The following is a 17,242-nucleotide window of genomic DNA, read 5'->3' on the forward strand; positions in this document are numbered from 1 at the left end:
ATACTGTGCATGTTCAATTATACAGTCATCATTATTCAGCATGTCCTCACCTTGGAATTTGAACTCACAACCTCTTGGTTCACGGCATTCTGATATTTATGTCACCATGTCTGTGTCAGTTACAGTTAATCTGAATATTCTCTCATCATTTATTTGATGTACTTATTTCAGCAATGTTAGGGCTTTCTATGTAGTGATCTGTTGTTGGTGGGGCATTGTACCTGGTTTTAATGTTACTCCTCAATCACTATGATCAATAAAATGTTTTTTCTTGAGTGCACTTGAAGAGATTTACTTCAAAGTGCATTTCAAGCAGACGATGGACAGATGCTCATGTAACGAAGTTAAGAACATGCCTTAACCTCAATCCACAGCTAGCTTGAAATCATTTGTGCTCAAGGGGTAATCCTACAGGTTCCAATCTTTCATTGAGAAACACATGTTTATTAGATTAATTACGGGTGCTGCAAATGTTGCCAAATAATGACATTAACATACTGTATACTGCTAATAATGTGAGTGTGACTCCCCTAGCAGGTCACAAACCCAGGACACAAGCACCAATGACGAATGCCCTAACCACTATCCCATTTACGGATAACCCGAGAGCAGGTGCTTATGGGGCCGGTATAGTCTGGCACTGTCCAGAAACAAACCCTAACATCGTCTTCCTAGGCACTTGTGTAGATCTGAAACATCTGGATATGTGTAAGCAATAGGGTGAATACACTTTGAAGGAAATCTCAGCTCTGTTAAAGGCACACTCAAGAAAAACAGGTTTTTAAAAAAATTATAATTGCGAATCAAGAGTAACATTAAAACAAGGTTATATGCCCCACCAACATTAGAAAACTATATAAAAGCCCTAATATTTCTGAAATAAGTAAATCAAATGAATTAAGAGAGAATAATCCGATAACACAGACATGGTGGCGTAGCAGATACATCAGACGGCTGTGAACCAAGAGGTTGTGAGTTCAAATCCGAGGTGAGGACATGCTGAATAATAATTACTGTATAAATGAACATGCACAATGTAATCATGTTTTTCATAGTGGGTCAAATATGTAAGTTGAAAGCACTGTGTGCGTGTTCCGAAAATGGTCAACAGATATAGAACAGTGAATGGATCAGGGCCTTGATGGGCTCGGCCACAGTAACAAAGGGTGCTGTGTAATAATTAAACAATTGGGTTTCTTTGGGACCATCAAGCGACGTACTGACAGCTGATACACAGAAATGTTCATGAAAGGTGTCTAAAACCATATCTTATATTCTGAGAACATGTCAACCATGTTCTTTGTATGTTTGGTGGGACGTTGATGGAATATTCCTATGAAAACTTTAGGTAACGTCCTAATGAATCTCTTGGAGAGCGGTACACAGGATCTGCTGGTCTTACCTGTCAAACTACATGATCAGACCACTGTTATGTACCTAGCCTCCCAAAGGCACAACATCTGACCTATGGCAAACTGACAAGACTGTGTTAGCCCGCTGAGCTAAAACCTAGACATCCCTACATATTTGTCCTCCTTGAAAGTGCTGCTCTGCTCACCTGTATTGTGCCCTGGCTGCCCTTAGGCAGGATGACTCTGTGGTCGTACACCTCCACAGTGACATCTTTCAGCCAGGACACAGAGGCCATGCCGCGGTTCTCATTCTTGGCCTCCACGCTGAAGAAGGGCAGGCCAGCCACCTCCCAGCAGGGCCGAGCTAACAGGTAGGAGCAGGTGCCCTGGAAGTGGTAGAGGAAGCCATCAAAGGTGTGGTAGTGAGGGTCGCCGAAAACCACACAGGTGCTGGTGCGCGTAGACTGGCAGTAGAAGGCACCCTCCTTCTGCTCACAAGTTTCCAGCTGGCTACACGGCGCCTCCCGGCAGAGCACCTCGTTGTCCATGTCCAGGCAGCGGCACCGCTGGGAGCACTGGTCGGACAGCCAGAAGATCTCACCGCGCCGATAGAACCGCCCTAGGAGAAGATATGGACATTCATGACTATGGGTCTCCCCAGCCATGCTGTTTTTTTAATAAGGGGACTCATGCTGTGTTATGAGGAGAGTGATTCAAGTTTACAGAAACTGTCTACATGGACTTGACTAGTACCTAGACATTTGAACCTAGACATTTGACCAGTGTGTCAAGTCTTTGTTTATGTTATACTTTTTGCCCACCATTGTAACTGCAGCCATTGGCAGGGTCTATCAGGGCAGTGTCTACACGGAAGACCCACCGGCCAGGCACGTTTACATTGGTCGTCCTCTCGATTTCAACCACGGCATTGGAACGGGACCCAGGTAGGTTGAGGAAGTTACCGATTTCTCCTCCATTAAAACCTGACTGGAGAGGGGAGAGATTGGGAAAAGGCAAGTGAGGAGGTTATCACTTTCATAGAGGTGGGAGGCATCAAGATTGGTCTGCTGTATTTTAGCTACATCTGGGAGGTTGTGATTGGTCTGACATGTTTTAAGGGTGGTATATGGGGCACCATGATTGGGCTGATGTGTTTTAGGGGTGGTTTATGGGGCATCATGATTGAACTGATGTGTTTTAGAGGTGGTAAGTGGGGCGTTGAGATTGAGGGGATTCGATTAAGCTATGACCGTCACGTGACCGGGTGAGGAAGGTGCGCCCTGCACAAATCGAATGGTAATCTGTGCTGCTCTGTTATATTGTCAACAATGTAGAATGGTGCATTATACAACATCTATTTCCATTAAAATATAGATTCAAATTTTCAAACTAGTTATCATTGGGAAGTCGGATAAAGCGTTAAAAAAAAAAAATCAAAAGCAATCAATTTTGCATGTGAAAACACTGAATCTTACTCATTACTCCACACGCTTAACGGGGCACCTGGCTCACACGGAGGGAGGCAGTCCGGTTCCAAATCAAATGCAATCAACGCTAACCCGGTTCACCCGGGGCATGCCAGAGGCATTAATCGAATCCCCTCATTGGTTTGATGTGTGTCAGGGATGGTATATGTAGGATATCATGATGACTACCTGTGCTGTGCTACCACCTAAACCAGTCAGAGGGTCTCCTCCACTGGCTGTGCCTGTGCTCCAGTTGATCTCTCCATAGTTGAACATGGAAAAGCATGACAGACCGTCGGATATCAACACAACCTGAAATGTGTTCACCTATAGAGAGGTGAGAATGTGCAAGCATATGGTAAGTTCAATAGTGAGACAAAACAAAAATTCACCACCTGGAGGAATTTACCTTTTAACCTAAACAAACAACCCCTATTAGACTAAACGAATACTTACCCAGAAGTTCAAAGAGATTTCAACTTGAGACGACTACATACAGTGGGGCAAAAATGTATTTAGTCAGCCACCATTTGTGCAAGTTCTCCCACTTAAAAAAGATGAGAGAGGCCTGTAATTTTCATCATAGGTACACTTCAACTATGACAGACAAAATGAGAAGAAAAAAAATCCAGAAAATCACATTGTAGGATTTTTAATGAATTTATTTGCAAATTATGGTGGAAAATAAGTATTTGGTCAATAACAAAAGTTTCTCAATACTTTGTTATATACCCTTTGTCGGCAATGACAGAGGTCAAACGTTTTCTGTAAGTCTTCACAAGGTTTTCACATACTGTTGCTGGCCCATTCCTCCATGCAGATCTCCTCTAGAGCAGTGATGTTTTGGGGCTGTTGCTGGGCAACACGGACTTTCAACTCCCTCCAAAGATTTTCTATGGGGTTGAGATATGGAGACTGGCTAGGCCACTCCAGGACCTTGAAATGCTTCTTACGAAGCCACTCCTTCGTTGCCCAGGCGGTGTGTTTGGGATCATTGTCATGCTGAAAGACCCAGCCACGTTTCGTCTTCAATGCCCTTGCTGATGGAAGGTTTTCACTCAAAATCTCACGATACATGGCCCCATTCATTCTTTCCTTTACACCACATATGTCAGAGTCAAGGCCCGCGGGCCACATCCGGCCCGCAAGAAGGTTTTTTACGGCCCCTGGGATGATCTTGATTTATTATTAGAACCGGCCCGCAGCAAGCCGGCAGCCCGCAGATCTTTTACACGCACCAATACTACATTTCCCACAATGCAAAGGTGACGCACCGAGCAGTAGGCTGCTTCATTTCAATATTTATTGGCACAGCAGTCGTCAGCATCACAGTAAAATTAACTTTCAGATACCCATCAAAAATGGCAAAACGGAAGGTGGATACTGAGAACCGGGGGTTTCAAACAAGGTGGGAGTCGGAGTATATGTTCACGAAGGTAGCTGGAAAACCTGTGTGTCTTCTGTGTGGAGAAAGTGTGGCGGTACTGAAAGAGTATAATCTGAGACGACATTATGAAACGAAACACGCGGACAAAAACAAGAATATGGACATGGAACAAAGGCTACAAAAGGCAGAGGAATTAAAACGAGGCCTCAAATCTCGACAGGCTCTGTTCAAAAAAGCCAAATCACAAGGCCAGGCTGCTGTCAAGGCCAGTTTTATTTTGGCAGAAGAGATCGCTAAATCAGCCCGGCCATTTACGGAGGGGGATTTCATCAAAAACTGCATGATTAAAGTTTGTGACGAAGTTTGCCCAGAAAAAAGGCAACTCTTTTTAAATGTGAGTCTGAGCAGAAACACCATTGCCGAGAGAGTAGACCAGTTGTCCATCAATCTAAAAGAGCAGCTTGTGAAAAAGGGAAAAGATTTTATTGCATATTCCTTGGCTGTGGATGAGAGCACCGACATTTCTGACATTGCCCAGTTGTCAATTTTCATCCGCGGAGTGGACTCCAACCTAAGCGTGACAGAGGAGTTTTTGGCTTTACGTCCTATGCATGGCACAACTACGGGGCATGATTTGTATGAAGAGGTGTCAAGATGTGTAAATGAGATGGAGCTGCCTTGGGAAAAACTCGTGGGTTTGACAACCGACGGAGCACCTGCGATGTGTGGACACAGGAGCGGACTGGTGGCGAAGATACGGGAAAAGATGCAAGAGGAAAACGCGACAGGTGAGCTGACAGCTTATCATTGTATCATACACCAGGAAGCGTTGTGCGGTAAAGCCTTGAAAATGGAGCATGTAATGAGCATCATCACGCGCACAGTTAACTTTATCAGAGCCAAAGGTTTGAATCACCGCCAGTTCAAGGCATTTCTGACGGAGTTAGAAACGGAGCATGGTGATTTGCCTTATCACACAGAGGTGCGATGGCTAAGCCAGGGAAAGGTGCTTCAAAGATGTTTCGAGCTTCGTGAGGAGATTTGTCTGTTCTTGGACAGCAAAGGGAAAGACACAACACAACTCCGAGACGAAATGTTTCTGTGTGAAATGGCTTTTCTGTGTGACATTACGAGTCATCTGAATGCAATAAACTTGCAGCTGCAGGGTCGGGATCGTGTCATCTCTGATATGTACAGTACAGTGAAGGCATTTAAAACCAAACTGACTCTGTGGGAGACGCAGATGCGGAAAGAAAATTTGAGCCACTTTCCCAGCTGCCAGACCATGAAAGAGAAGCTCTCTACCAGTGCGTTCCCGAGCACACAGTTGGCTGATAAAATAGGTATGCTTGCCGCTGACTTTCGACGCTGATTTGCTGACTTTGAAGCACAAAAAAGCAGGTTGGAACTGCTCGGTAACCCATTTGCTGTTGACGTGGAAAGCTCACCACCAAACCTCCAAATGGAGTTGATTGACCTCCAATGCAATGATGCACTGAGGGCAAAATATGCGGCAGTGGGTGCTGCGGAGTTCGCCCGTTTCCTCCCCGGCACAATGCCCCAGCTGCGCATCCAGGCTGCTCAAACGTTGTCTATGTTTGGCAGCACATACCTGTGTGAACAACTGTTTTCTTTGATGAACCTGAACAAAACATCACACAGAAGTCGACTTACTGCTGAACACCTCCACTCAATTCTGAGGATTTCTTCAGCTCAGAGCCTTACCCCGAACATTGATGAACTTGTGGAAAAGATGGGACACCACCAAGTATCACCCTCAACCTCAAACAAGTGAACATTACTGTGCAATCACATATTTAGAGTTTTTACTCAGTTCAAGTTTAAAAGTTAAAATTTAATATTTGTTTTCACTGCGTGTTACTTCTCCTTAAACAAAGTGTTGTTTTTGATTAATAGATTTTTGCACTTTATTTTTTTGTATTTCAATCCAATTATATTTTAAAAATATTTCAGTTGAGTGGATGATAGAAAATTGCTATTATTGTTTTTTCTTTGAAGTAAATTTAGCCCACTTTTGCTAAAATAGAAAATATAGTCTACTGATGGTGCCTTGAATACCGGTTTCTTTCATTTAATGTTCATGTTATGGGGATATTTATATAAAGGAAATTTGTCTTTTGTGTCTGTTGAAAATTAAAGATTACTGACAGAGCCATAAGAAAATATTGCTTTATTTATCTGATCATATTGTAATATATTTGTTAGGTTTTCAGTAGGTTCAATTAGGTTCACTAGACTATATGCGTCATTTAAAAATTTTTCAATGAACATTCGAACAGTCCGGCCCTCGTCTTGTAGCTGATTTTTTTATTTGGCCCTCCGTCCATTTGACTTTGACACCCCTGCTTTACACGGATCAGTCGTCCTGGTCCCTTTGCAGAAAAACAGCCCCAAAGCATGATGTTTCCACCCCCATGCTTCACAGTAGGTATGGTGTTCTTTGGATGCAACTCAGCATTCTTTGTCCTCCAAACACGACGAGTTGAGTTTTTACCAAAAAGTTATATTTTGGTTTCATCTTACCATATGACATTCTCCCAATCTTCTTCTGGATCATCCAAATGCTCTCTAGCAAACTTCAGACGGGCCTGGACATGTACTGGCTTAAGCAGGGGGACACGTCTGGCACTGCAGGATTTGAGTCCCTGGCGGCGTAGTGTGTTACTGATGGTAGGCTTTGTTACTTTGGTCCCAGCTCTCTGCAGGTCATTCACTAGGTCCCCCCGTGTGGTTCTGGGATTTTTGCTCACCGTTATTCTGATCATTTTGACCCCACGGGGTGAGATCTTGCGTGGAGCCCCAGATCGAGGGAGATTATCAGTGGTCTTGTATGTCTTCCATTTCCTAATAATTATTTTCCACCATAATTTGCAAATAAATTCATTAAAAATCCTACAATGTGATTTTCTGGATTTTTTTTCTCATTTTGTCTGTCATAGTTGAAGTGTACCTATGATGAAAATTACAGGCCTCTCTCATCTTTTTAAGTGGGAGAACTTGCACAATTGGTGGCTGACTAAATACTTTTTTGCCCCACTGTATGAAAAGTTACTCTCAGTTCTTCACAAGCATCACACAGAGACACATGATTAAAAACATTTATTGTAGGATAAATGGTACTACCAGTGGCCATCGTCCGCATGCATGCAGGTGTTTTGTGTGTGGAGCATATAGCAGCCTGGGATTCGTGATTGTGCTTATTTTACCGGGGTGGTCTGACTGCCTCCGTAGAAGGTGACCTGGTGCCAGGTTGTGATGAAGATCCAGGTGGCTGTGAAGGTGGGCATGTTCTTAAAGTACTTGCGGATTTCTTGTGTGGCCCGCTCCAGTAACTCTGGGTCTGTGCTCTCACGGTAGTACACGTCTCCGCGGATGCCGTTGTGCACGTCTGCCCATAGTGGGGCAATGAAGGATCTGCTGTCACTCAGGGGGAAGGCCTCGGGGGTGAACTGGCTCACCTGTACTTCGAAGGAGATCACACCGTTGTTGTTGACCTAGAGATAGAGAGAAAGGGAGGCACGGTCCCAATTGATTTGTTGATGAACAGATTGATGATCAAAATAACAATTATCGGTTAGATGGATGATATGGTGGATCAACATTTCTCTCTTATGAGTTGGGGATATTTACTGGTATTGAAGGAAAGAAGGGGTAAATGGGAGCTTACATAGATGGAGCGGTAGGGGTTATTGAAAAAAATGAATGGCATGAGTATAATTATTTCAGTGGAACTCCCATCATCCATCTTGGGTGTCTCCAGATCTCGGTAGGTAGGCCCATAGGGGTACATGATCTCCTGAGAAAGAGCTGAATGAAGGGGAAGACAACTGCCGTAACAGATCGAGCAAAGAATGGGGAACAACTGTTCATAAACATATAGACTACTCATGTAATCTGATACATTTTGGTGATTTCAATCAAGATAAGAATAAAGTCATACTTGTTCAACCAGAAAGAAAGGGAAAATAACATATGTCTTCTAAACATACACAACTTTCACTCTTTTGTAATGGTCTATAACACAATGATCCTCGAGCAATTTGCTCTGATCTTATATCTCTAGATAAGATACAGAATCAGAATCGGAGCCACGTCCCTCACCTTCTCTCTGAGAAAAGAAGCTGAAGAGGTGGAAGAGAATGACTGGAGTGCCTGGTCTGATCATTCTAAATGGAGGAAATAGACAGAGAAGGGATTGAAGTAAGGCCACTGAGGACAATGAGAGTGAGAATAATTAATTGAGGGCAAGGCATTTAATGAGAGGGATTCAGACAGGTGTTGTTGATTCAGTTTTCTGATTGTTCCAAAGCCATAGACCCACAAAACCTCATGAACCACATCACCAGCAACTTGCACCATATCTCTTCTAGGAGGCTGATACCAAAGTGACTCACAGAGACAACTCCTCATAAAAAAAAGTGTTTAACAATAGCACTGGGGAGCGAGAGACAACTGGCCAGCCGGTCGACGATGACACGTAACTTCTTTAAGATCAGTCTCCCAGGTTTCCCGTGGGGGTACCCCCGCCCTTCTCTCTGCCATAGTGGCCCATTAGAGGAGCCTTGAAAAGGCCCCATTATGGGTTCAGGAACAATGTGTCAGGATCACATTTATCTTGCGGTCCCGTGTGAGTGGACCAAGCTAGGAACCCTGCGGGCCAACCCAAGCCGCTCCAGCGTCTCCTTGTCTGAGGAAGGAAGCTAGGCCTGGGACCTCATTACCATGTCTGTTTAGGAGCCATGCCTTGTTGGCTAAAGAGAGGGCAGCGTAAACAGTGGAGCACTAATGGCTTTAATTGAGCTGGCTTGAATTGCCAGGGTCCTTACTTTGGCCCTCGTAGGTCGCGTTGGTGCCTGGCTTGGCAGGCTTTCTACTGTCAAATTATACTGAAATAAATATAAATTGCAACAATTTCAAAGATTTTACTGAGTTACATTCTCTGTCAAAACCTATTAATACAACAGTAGCTAAGATGGGGAGAAGTCTGTCCATAATAAAGCACTGCTCTGCCTTCTTAACAACACTATCAACAAGGCAGGTCCTTCAGGCCCTAGTTTTGTTGCACCTGGACTACTGTTCAGTAGTGTGGTAAGGTGCCACGAAGAGGGACTTGGCAAAATTACAAGTTGCTCAGAACAGGGCAGCAAGGCTGGCCCTTAAATGTACACCCACAGCTAACACTAATAATATGCATGTCAATCAGAAGTGTTGACAAACTGAATGTACTGAGTTGTCTGTTTTAACTACTAGCACACAGCTCAGACACCCATGCATACCCCACAAATCAAATCTAATTTTATTTGTCACATACACATGGTTAGCAGATGTTAATACGAGTGTAGCGAAATGCTTGTGACATGCCACCAGAGGAAATTTTGTATTGTAGATATGCAATGGTGTAATAATGATATATGATGTACTGTTTTATCTTTTGTTTTATATGTAAGTGCCTTAATGTGCCATGGCAGCAGCTAATGGGGATTCCTAATAAATATAAATGGGTACTATGTCTGGTGAGTATACAGGCCATGGAAGAACTGGGGAATTTTCAGCTTCCAGAAACTGTGTACAGATCCTTGCAACTTGGGACTTTGCATTATTATGCTGAAACATGGAGTTGATAGCGGTGGATGAATGGGCCTCAGGATCTCATCACGGTATCTCTGTGCATTCAAAATGCTATTGATAAAATGCAATTATGTTCGTTGTCCGTAGCTCATGCCTGCCTGTACCATAACCCCACCCCCATCATGGGGCACTCTGTAAATTAACAACGTTGACATCAGCAAACCGTTCGTCCACATGACGTCATACACGTGGTCTGCAGTTGTGAGGCCTGTTGAACGTACTGCCAAATTCTCTAAAATGTGTAATGGAATTTTAATGTTTGTGCTTTTCTGATAACACATTTCTGTGTTCTATTCATGTGCTGTTCTAATCACCCATTTCTGTGTTCATGCAAGTGACTGATTTAATAAATCCTCACTTATCAGTATCTGCAATTTGGCAGAATGCCCAGACCTTGTTTTGAGAACGAACTAAAGATATCTCAGTTTCAAGTTCTCAGCTTGGAGAGAAGAAGTCTCGTGAGCTATTGGTCTGTCACATGTTACAAACCAGTATTGGTCGGTCACATGAATGAAACAAAACGGTAATGATTAATTAATTAAATCATGCAAAAATAACTTGTCTGTGTATAACTTGTCTGTGTATAAGACATGCCAATTGAATGCTTCCTCAAAACTTGAGACATCTGTGGCATTGTGTTGTGTGACAAATCTACACATTTTATATTGGCCTTTTTTTGTCCCCAGCACAAGGTGCACCTGTGTAATGGTCATGCTGTTAATTCAGCTTCTTGACATGGATGAATTATATTGACGAAAGAGAAAAGCTAACGAACATGGATGTAAACAAATGTGTGCACAAAATGTGAGAGAAATAAGCTTTTTGTGCACCTGGAAAATTTCTGGGAACTTTTATTTCAGCACATGAAACATGGGACCAACACTTTACATGTTTCGTTTATACATTCTATACTGAGCAAATGTACTGCCAAGTTGATCCAAGGGACAAGACCTGATCTAATTCAAAGCAGCATTTGATTGAATGGTAGTAGAATGTCAAATTAATGGTTATCATACATTGAATGTAAAAATAAAGCTTACATTTGCATCCTGTCCAGAGCTCTAAAATAAATAAATGTATAGCACTTGTGCTCCGAACATATAAAAGTTAGGAGCACAACATAATATCTACGCGCACCAGAATCATTTTAAATGTTTATTAGCTGAAATGTAACATAAATCAAATAAAAATGTTGGTATGCAGATGTTATAGCGGGTGTAGCGAAATGCTTGTGCTACTAGTTCCGACAGTGCAGAAATATCTAACACGTAATCTAACAATTCCACAACAACTACCTAATATACACGAATCTAAGTAAAGATGGTATAAAAATACAGTATATACATATGAGATGAGTAATGCAAGATAGGTAAAAATTATTAAAGTGCCATTATTAAACTGACCAGTGATCCATTTATTAAAGTGGCCAATGATTTCAAGTCTGTATGTTGGCAGCAGCCTCTACGAGTTAATGATGGCTGTTTAACAGTCTGATGGCCTTGAGATAGAAGCTGTTTTTCAGTCTCTTGGTCCCAGCTTTGATGCACCTGTCCTGACCTCGCCTTCTGGATGGTAGCAGGGCGAACAGATAGTGGCTCGGGTGGTTGATGTCCTTGATGATCTTTTTGGCCTTCCTGTGACATCGGATGCTGTGGGTGTCCCGGAGAGGCGGGTAGTTTGCCCCTGGTAATGCGTTGGGCAGACCACACCACCCTCTGGAGAGCATTGCGGTTGCGGGCGGTGCAGTTGCCATATCAGGCGGCGATACAGCCCTACAAGATGCTTCAATTCTGCATCTGTAAAATTTGTGTGGATTTTAGGTGACAAACCAAATATCTTTAGCATCCTGAGGTTGAAGAGGCACTGTTTGTGCATTCTTTATCAGACTGTCTGTGTGGATGGACCATTTCAGTTTGTCCGTGATGTGTACGCCGAGGAACTTCAAGCTGTCCCATCGATGTGGATGGGGGGTGTTCCCACTGCTGTTTCCTGAAGTCCACGATCATCTCCTTTGTTTTGTTGACGTTGAGCGAGAGGTAATTTTCCTGACACCACACTCCGAGTGCCCTCACATCGTTCTCGTCATTGTTGGTAATCAAGCTCACTACTGTTGTGTCATCTGCAAACTTGATGATTGAGTTGGAGACGTGCATAGCCACCAGTCAAGAGTGAACAGGGAGTACAGGAGGGGGCTGAACACGCACTCTTGTGGGGCCCCAGTGTTGAGGATCAGCGAAGGGGAGTTGTTGTTTCCTAACTTCACCACCTGGGGGTGGCCCGTCAGGAAGTCCAGGACCCAATTGCACAGGGCAGTTGAGACCCAGGGCCTCAAGCTTAATGATGAGCTTGGAGAGTACTATGGTGTTGAATGCTGAGCTATAGTCAATGAACAGCATTCTTACATAGGTATTCTTCTTGTCCAGATGGGATAGGAGAGTGTGCAGTGTTATGGCAATTGCATCGTCTGTGGACCTATTGAACTGGGTCTAGGGTGACAGGTAAGGTGGAGGTGATACGATCCTTGACTATCTTACTCACGCCGTACATGGAGATTGAGAACCCACAGTCCTTGGTAGCGGGCCACGTCAATGGCACTCAATTATTCTCAAAGCGTGCGAAGAATGTGCAAAGTTTGTTTGGAAGCAAGACAACGGTGTCCGTGTCAGTGGCGTAACTGGTTTTCTTTTTATAGTCGGTGATTGTCTGTAGACCCTGCCACATACGTCCTGTGTCTGAGCCAATGGATTGCGACTCCACTTTGCCTCTATACTGACATTTTGCTGGTTTGTTTGCCTCGGAGGGAATAACTACACTTTGTATTCAGCCATAATCTCAAATCACCTTTCCATGGTTAAATGAGGTGGTTCATACTTCAGTTTCACGTGAATGCTACCGTCTATCCACGGTTTCTGGATAGGGTAGGTCACAATGGGTACTACATCTCCTATATACTTCCTTATAAACTCAGATTATTTTCGCAAGCTACCCGGAACATCTCCCAGTCTACGTGAACCCAACAATCCTGGAGCGTGGATTCCGATTGGTCAGACCAACATTGATTACGTCTACGCACGTGTACTTCCTGTTTATGTTTCTGCCTATAAGAAGGGAGGAGCAAGATGGAGTCGTGGTCATATTTGCAGGGGGAGGGCCTTGTAAGCATTCTGGAATATTTGAATAGAAATGGTCGAGAGTCTTAGCAGCGCAAGTAGTACAGTCAATATATTTATAGAACTTTGGCATCTAGTCCTTAAATTTGCTTTATTAAAATCCCCAGCTACAATAAATGCCTCAGGATACGTGGTTTCCAGTTTGCATAAAGTCCACACAATCTCCCATAATGACAAAGTGAAAACATTTGTTTATGTTTTTGCATGTTTATTGGAAATGATTTACAGATATAAATATATTTGATTTGATAAATTATATATATAGCCCTTCTTACATCAGCTGATATATCAAAGTGCTGTACAAGAAACCAAGCCTAAAATCCCAAACAGCAAGCACGGTGGCTAGGAAAAACTCCCAAGAAAGGCCAACACCTAGGAAGAAACCTAGAGAGGAACCAGGCTATGAGGGGTGGCCAGTCCTCTTCTGGCTGTGCCAGGTGGAGATTATGACAGAACATGGCCAAGATGTTCAAATGTTCATAAATAACCATTATGGTCAAATACTAATAATCACAGTAGTTGTCGAGGGTGCCACAAGTCAGCACCTCAGGAGTAAATGTCAGTTGGCTTTTCATAGCAGATCATTGAGAGTATCTCTACCGCTCCTGCTGAGAGTTGAAAACAGCAGGTCTGGGACATAGGTATTCATACCCCTGAGTCAATAATTTGTAGTAGCACCTTTGGCGGCGATTACAGCTTTGAATTGTCTTGAATGTGTCTGTATCAGCTGTATCAGGATTTTCTCCCATTTTTCCTAGCAGATTTTCTTTAGCTCGGTTAAGTTAGATGTGGAGCGGCGGTAAACAGCAATCTTCAAGTCGTTCCACAGATTTTCAATGGGATTCCAGTCTGGGCTTTGGCTGGGCTACTCAAAGACTTTCACATTCTTGTTCTGAAGCCATTCCATAATTGCTTTGGCTGTATGCTTGGGGTCATTGTGCTGTTGGAATGTAAATATTCACCCCCAGTTTAAGGTGGTTTACACGCTGAAGCAGGTTCTCATCAAGGATTTGCCTGTATTTGGATCCATTCATTGTTCCCTCTATAATTTGTTTCCCAGGCCCTGCTGCTGAAAAGCATCCCCATAGCATGATGCTGCCACCACTATGCTTCACGGAAGGAATGGTGTTAGATGTGTGATGAGCTGTGCCTGGTTTGTGTACCTCAAGAGACTGGTGTATGACTGGTGGTGTTTCTATACTGTATGCGCAGTAGCAGAGTTTGCCAAACAAAAGATCACCCGATTGATACATACAGTGCCTTGCGAAAGTATTCGGCCCCCTTGAACTTTGCGACCTTTTGCCACATTTCAGGCTTCAAACATAAAGATATAAAACTGTGTTTTTTTTGTGAAGAATCAACAACAAGTGGGACACAATCATGAAGTGGAACAACATTTATTGGATATTTCAAACTTTTTTAACAAATCAAAAACTGAAAAATTGGGCGTGCAAAATTATTCAGCCCCTTTACTTTCAGTGCAGCAAACTCTCTCCAGAAGTTCAGTGAGGATCTCTGAATGATCCAATGTTGACCTAAATGACTAATGATGATAAATACAATCCACCTGTGTGTAATCAAGTCTCCGTATAAATGCACCTGCACTGTGATAGTCTCAGAGGTCCGTTAAAAGCGCAGAGAGCATCATGAAGAACAAGGAACACACCAGGCAGGTCCGAGATACTGTTGTGAAGAAGTTTAAGGCCGGATTTGGATACAAAAAGATTTCCCAAGATTTAAACATCCCAAGGAGCACTGTGCAAGCGATAATATTGAAATGGAAGGAGTATCAGACCACTGCAAATCTACCAAGACCTGGCCGTACCTCTAAACTTTCAGCTCATACAAGGAGAAGACTGATTAGAGATACAGCCAAGAGGCCCATGATCACTCTGGATGAACTGCAGAGATCTACAGCTGAGGTGGAGACTCTGTCCACAGGACAACAATCAGTCGTATATTGCACAAATCTGGCCTTTATGGAAGAGTGGCAAGAAGAAAGCCATTTCTTAAAGATATCCATAAAAAGTGTTGTTTAAAGTTTGCCACAAGCCACCTGGGAGACACACCAAACATGTGGAAGAAGGTGCTCTGGTCAGATGAAACCAAAATTGAACTTTTTGGCAACAATGCAAAACGTTATGTTTGGCGTAAAAGCAACACAGCTCATCACCCTGAACACACCATCCCCACTGTCAAACATGGTGGTGGCAGCATCATGGGTTGGGCCTGCTTTTCTTCAGCAGGGACAGGGAAGATGGTTAAAATTGATGGGAAGATGGATGGAGCCAAATACAGGACCATTCTGGAAGAAAACTTGATGTAGTCTGCAAAAGACCTGAGACTGGGACGGAGATTTGTCTTCCAACAAGACAATGATCCAAAACATAAAGCAAAATCTACAATGGAATGGTTCAAAAATAAACATATCCAGGTGTTAGAATGGCCAAGTCAAAGTCCAGACCTGAATCCAATCGAGAATCTGTGGAAAGAACTGAAAACTGCTGTTCACAAATGCTCTCCATCCAACCTCACTGAGCTCGAGCTGTTTTGCAAGGAGGAATGGGAAAAAAATTCAGTCTCTCGATGTGCAAAACTGATAGAGACATACCCCAAGCGACTTACAGCTGTAATCGCAGCAAAAGGTGGCGCTACAAAGTATTAACTTAAGGGGGCTGAATAATTTTGCACGCCCAATTTTTCAGTTTTTGATTTGTTAAAAAAGTTTGAAATATCCAATAAATGTCGTTCCACTTCATGATTGTGTCCCACTTGTTGTTGATTCTTCACAAAAAAATACAGTTTTATATCTTTATGTTTGAAGCCTGAAATGTGGCAAAAGGTCGCAAAGTTCAAGGGGGCCGAATACTTTCGCAAGGCACTGTATCATCATGGTATCACATGGCCATATCTCCATATAACAGAGCATGTTTACGGAAGACAGGGGGGACCACCTTTGCTAATTAGCTATCTAGCATGTTCCCGAACACCTGTGTGTAATGGAAGAAGGCTGCCAGAAACGTGTTGGCACTGAAAAATACTGTCGGCTACAACTGTGACTGCCAGTTAAATCAGTGTACAGTAAGTGTGTATTTTGCAGTTGTGAAATTATTTTGATGTGATATGAAAGTAGAGGGCTTTATGTTTCTAGAACCGTAATGCAATTGAGAATCGATTCACGTTTAGATATTTGGCTGTTTTGTTTGCCAGAGCCAGTCTACATATGAAAATGGAATATAAGGTCCTTGGACCGGAGTAACGTTAGGCTCCATAATAGCACATCTTGGGCTAAGGCATTCACATGCATTATGTCGTCAGAAAGTTGCAAGAAATACATATCACTGATGCATTCTTCAATATTCTTTAAATGTAGGCTTTGGATTGAACAAATCTGCGCACCCATTTTAATTTATGCAAATATGAAAATGGTTATATTTCCAAAAGTATAGATAGAATCAAATATCCTTTGACAAGCAGTCTAAGTTGGGCTGGTCTGAACATCTCCATGTTGGTTTGGTGTGGATAGCTTAAACGGTGTAGAAGGAAATAGGTGTAGAATTTTTGAATTGTTTTACCATTTGAGTCTATGGGCTTTTCTTTGTCATTGAATTGGGAGCTCATTTAAATATTGCTATTGTTCAAAAAGTAAAAATGCTATCAAAATATTTTCTCAAGTAATCCGAGTTGGGGTAGTGTATTTTAAAAAAAATGGTTTTGTGTTTACAGCTTAAACCGTTTAAGCGTGATGTATGTAAACACCTTTGAGTGTTTTGATCTGTACGGGGGTGGTGTGTGTCTGTGAGACTTGGGGGAAATGGCCATTGCAATTTGAGGTACAAAAGGCCTATTGTGACTTTGATCAGTTTTGCGGATTGGTTAGGAGGGGTGGTGGGCCATGGTATAACCAGTTTGATGGGTGGGTTGTAGTCTGTTCAGAAAACCTTAAACCTTTAAGTTTAAAATGTTGTTTTAGTGTAAGCCAGAGATGTGAATTTAAAATGATGCCAATCATTGTTATTTTATTTGTAAACAGAGAAAACACTCCTTATATTCAAAATGACAAGAAATGTGTTTCACAGGAGAGACTAGGGTCCTTCAGCGAGAGTGAATTTCAGGATGATAGCTTTCTGAAATACTACATTTCTTGTGATGGTTGTATTGTATAAAAAACATAATAATATAATTTATTTCTACTTCTGTCTGTGTCTCTCTCTCTCT

At 42.7% G+C, this 17,242-nt stretch overlaps 1 protein-coding gene across 1 annotated transcript in view; it reads right to left on the bottom strand.

The window, feature by feature from the left end:
* LOC110538902 (alpha-tectorin-like) overlaps positions 1-17,242 on the bottom strand; it is an 82,369-nt gene that overhangs the window by 34,347 nt on the left and 30,780 nt on the right. Inside the window, exons 9-14 of the mRNA XM_036939508.1 lie at positions 12,161-12,187; positions 7,894-8,053; positions 7,433-7,720; positions 3,008-3,145; positions 2,174-2,339; positions 1,559-1,971 (exon numbers count right to left, since the gene is read on the bottom strand). Of these exons, the coding sequence (XP_036795403.1) occupies positions 1,559-1,971; positions 2,174-2,339; positions 3,008-3,145; positions 7,433-7,720; positions 7,894-8,053; positions 12,161-12,187 (1,192 nt within the window). The remainder of the gene's footprint in view (positions 1-1,558; positions 1,972-2,173; positions 2,340-3,007; positions 3,146-7,432; positions 7,721-7,893; positions 8,054-12,160; positions 12,188-17,242) is intronic.

The sequence above is a fragment of the Oncorhynchus mykiss genome, chromosome 12, assembly GCF_013265735.2.
Source record: "Oncorhynchus mykiss isolate Arlee chromosome 12, USDA_OmykA_1.1, whole genome shotgun sequence".
Taxonomy (NCBI): Eukaryota; Metazoa; Chordata; class Actinopteri; order Salmoniformes; family Salmonidae; genus Oncorhynchus; species Oncorhynchus mykiss.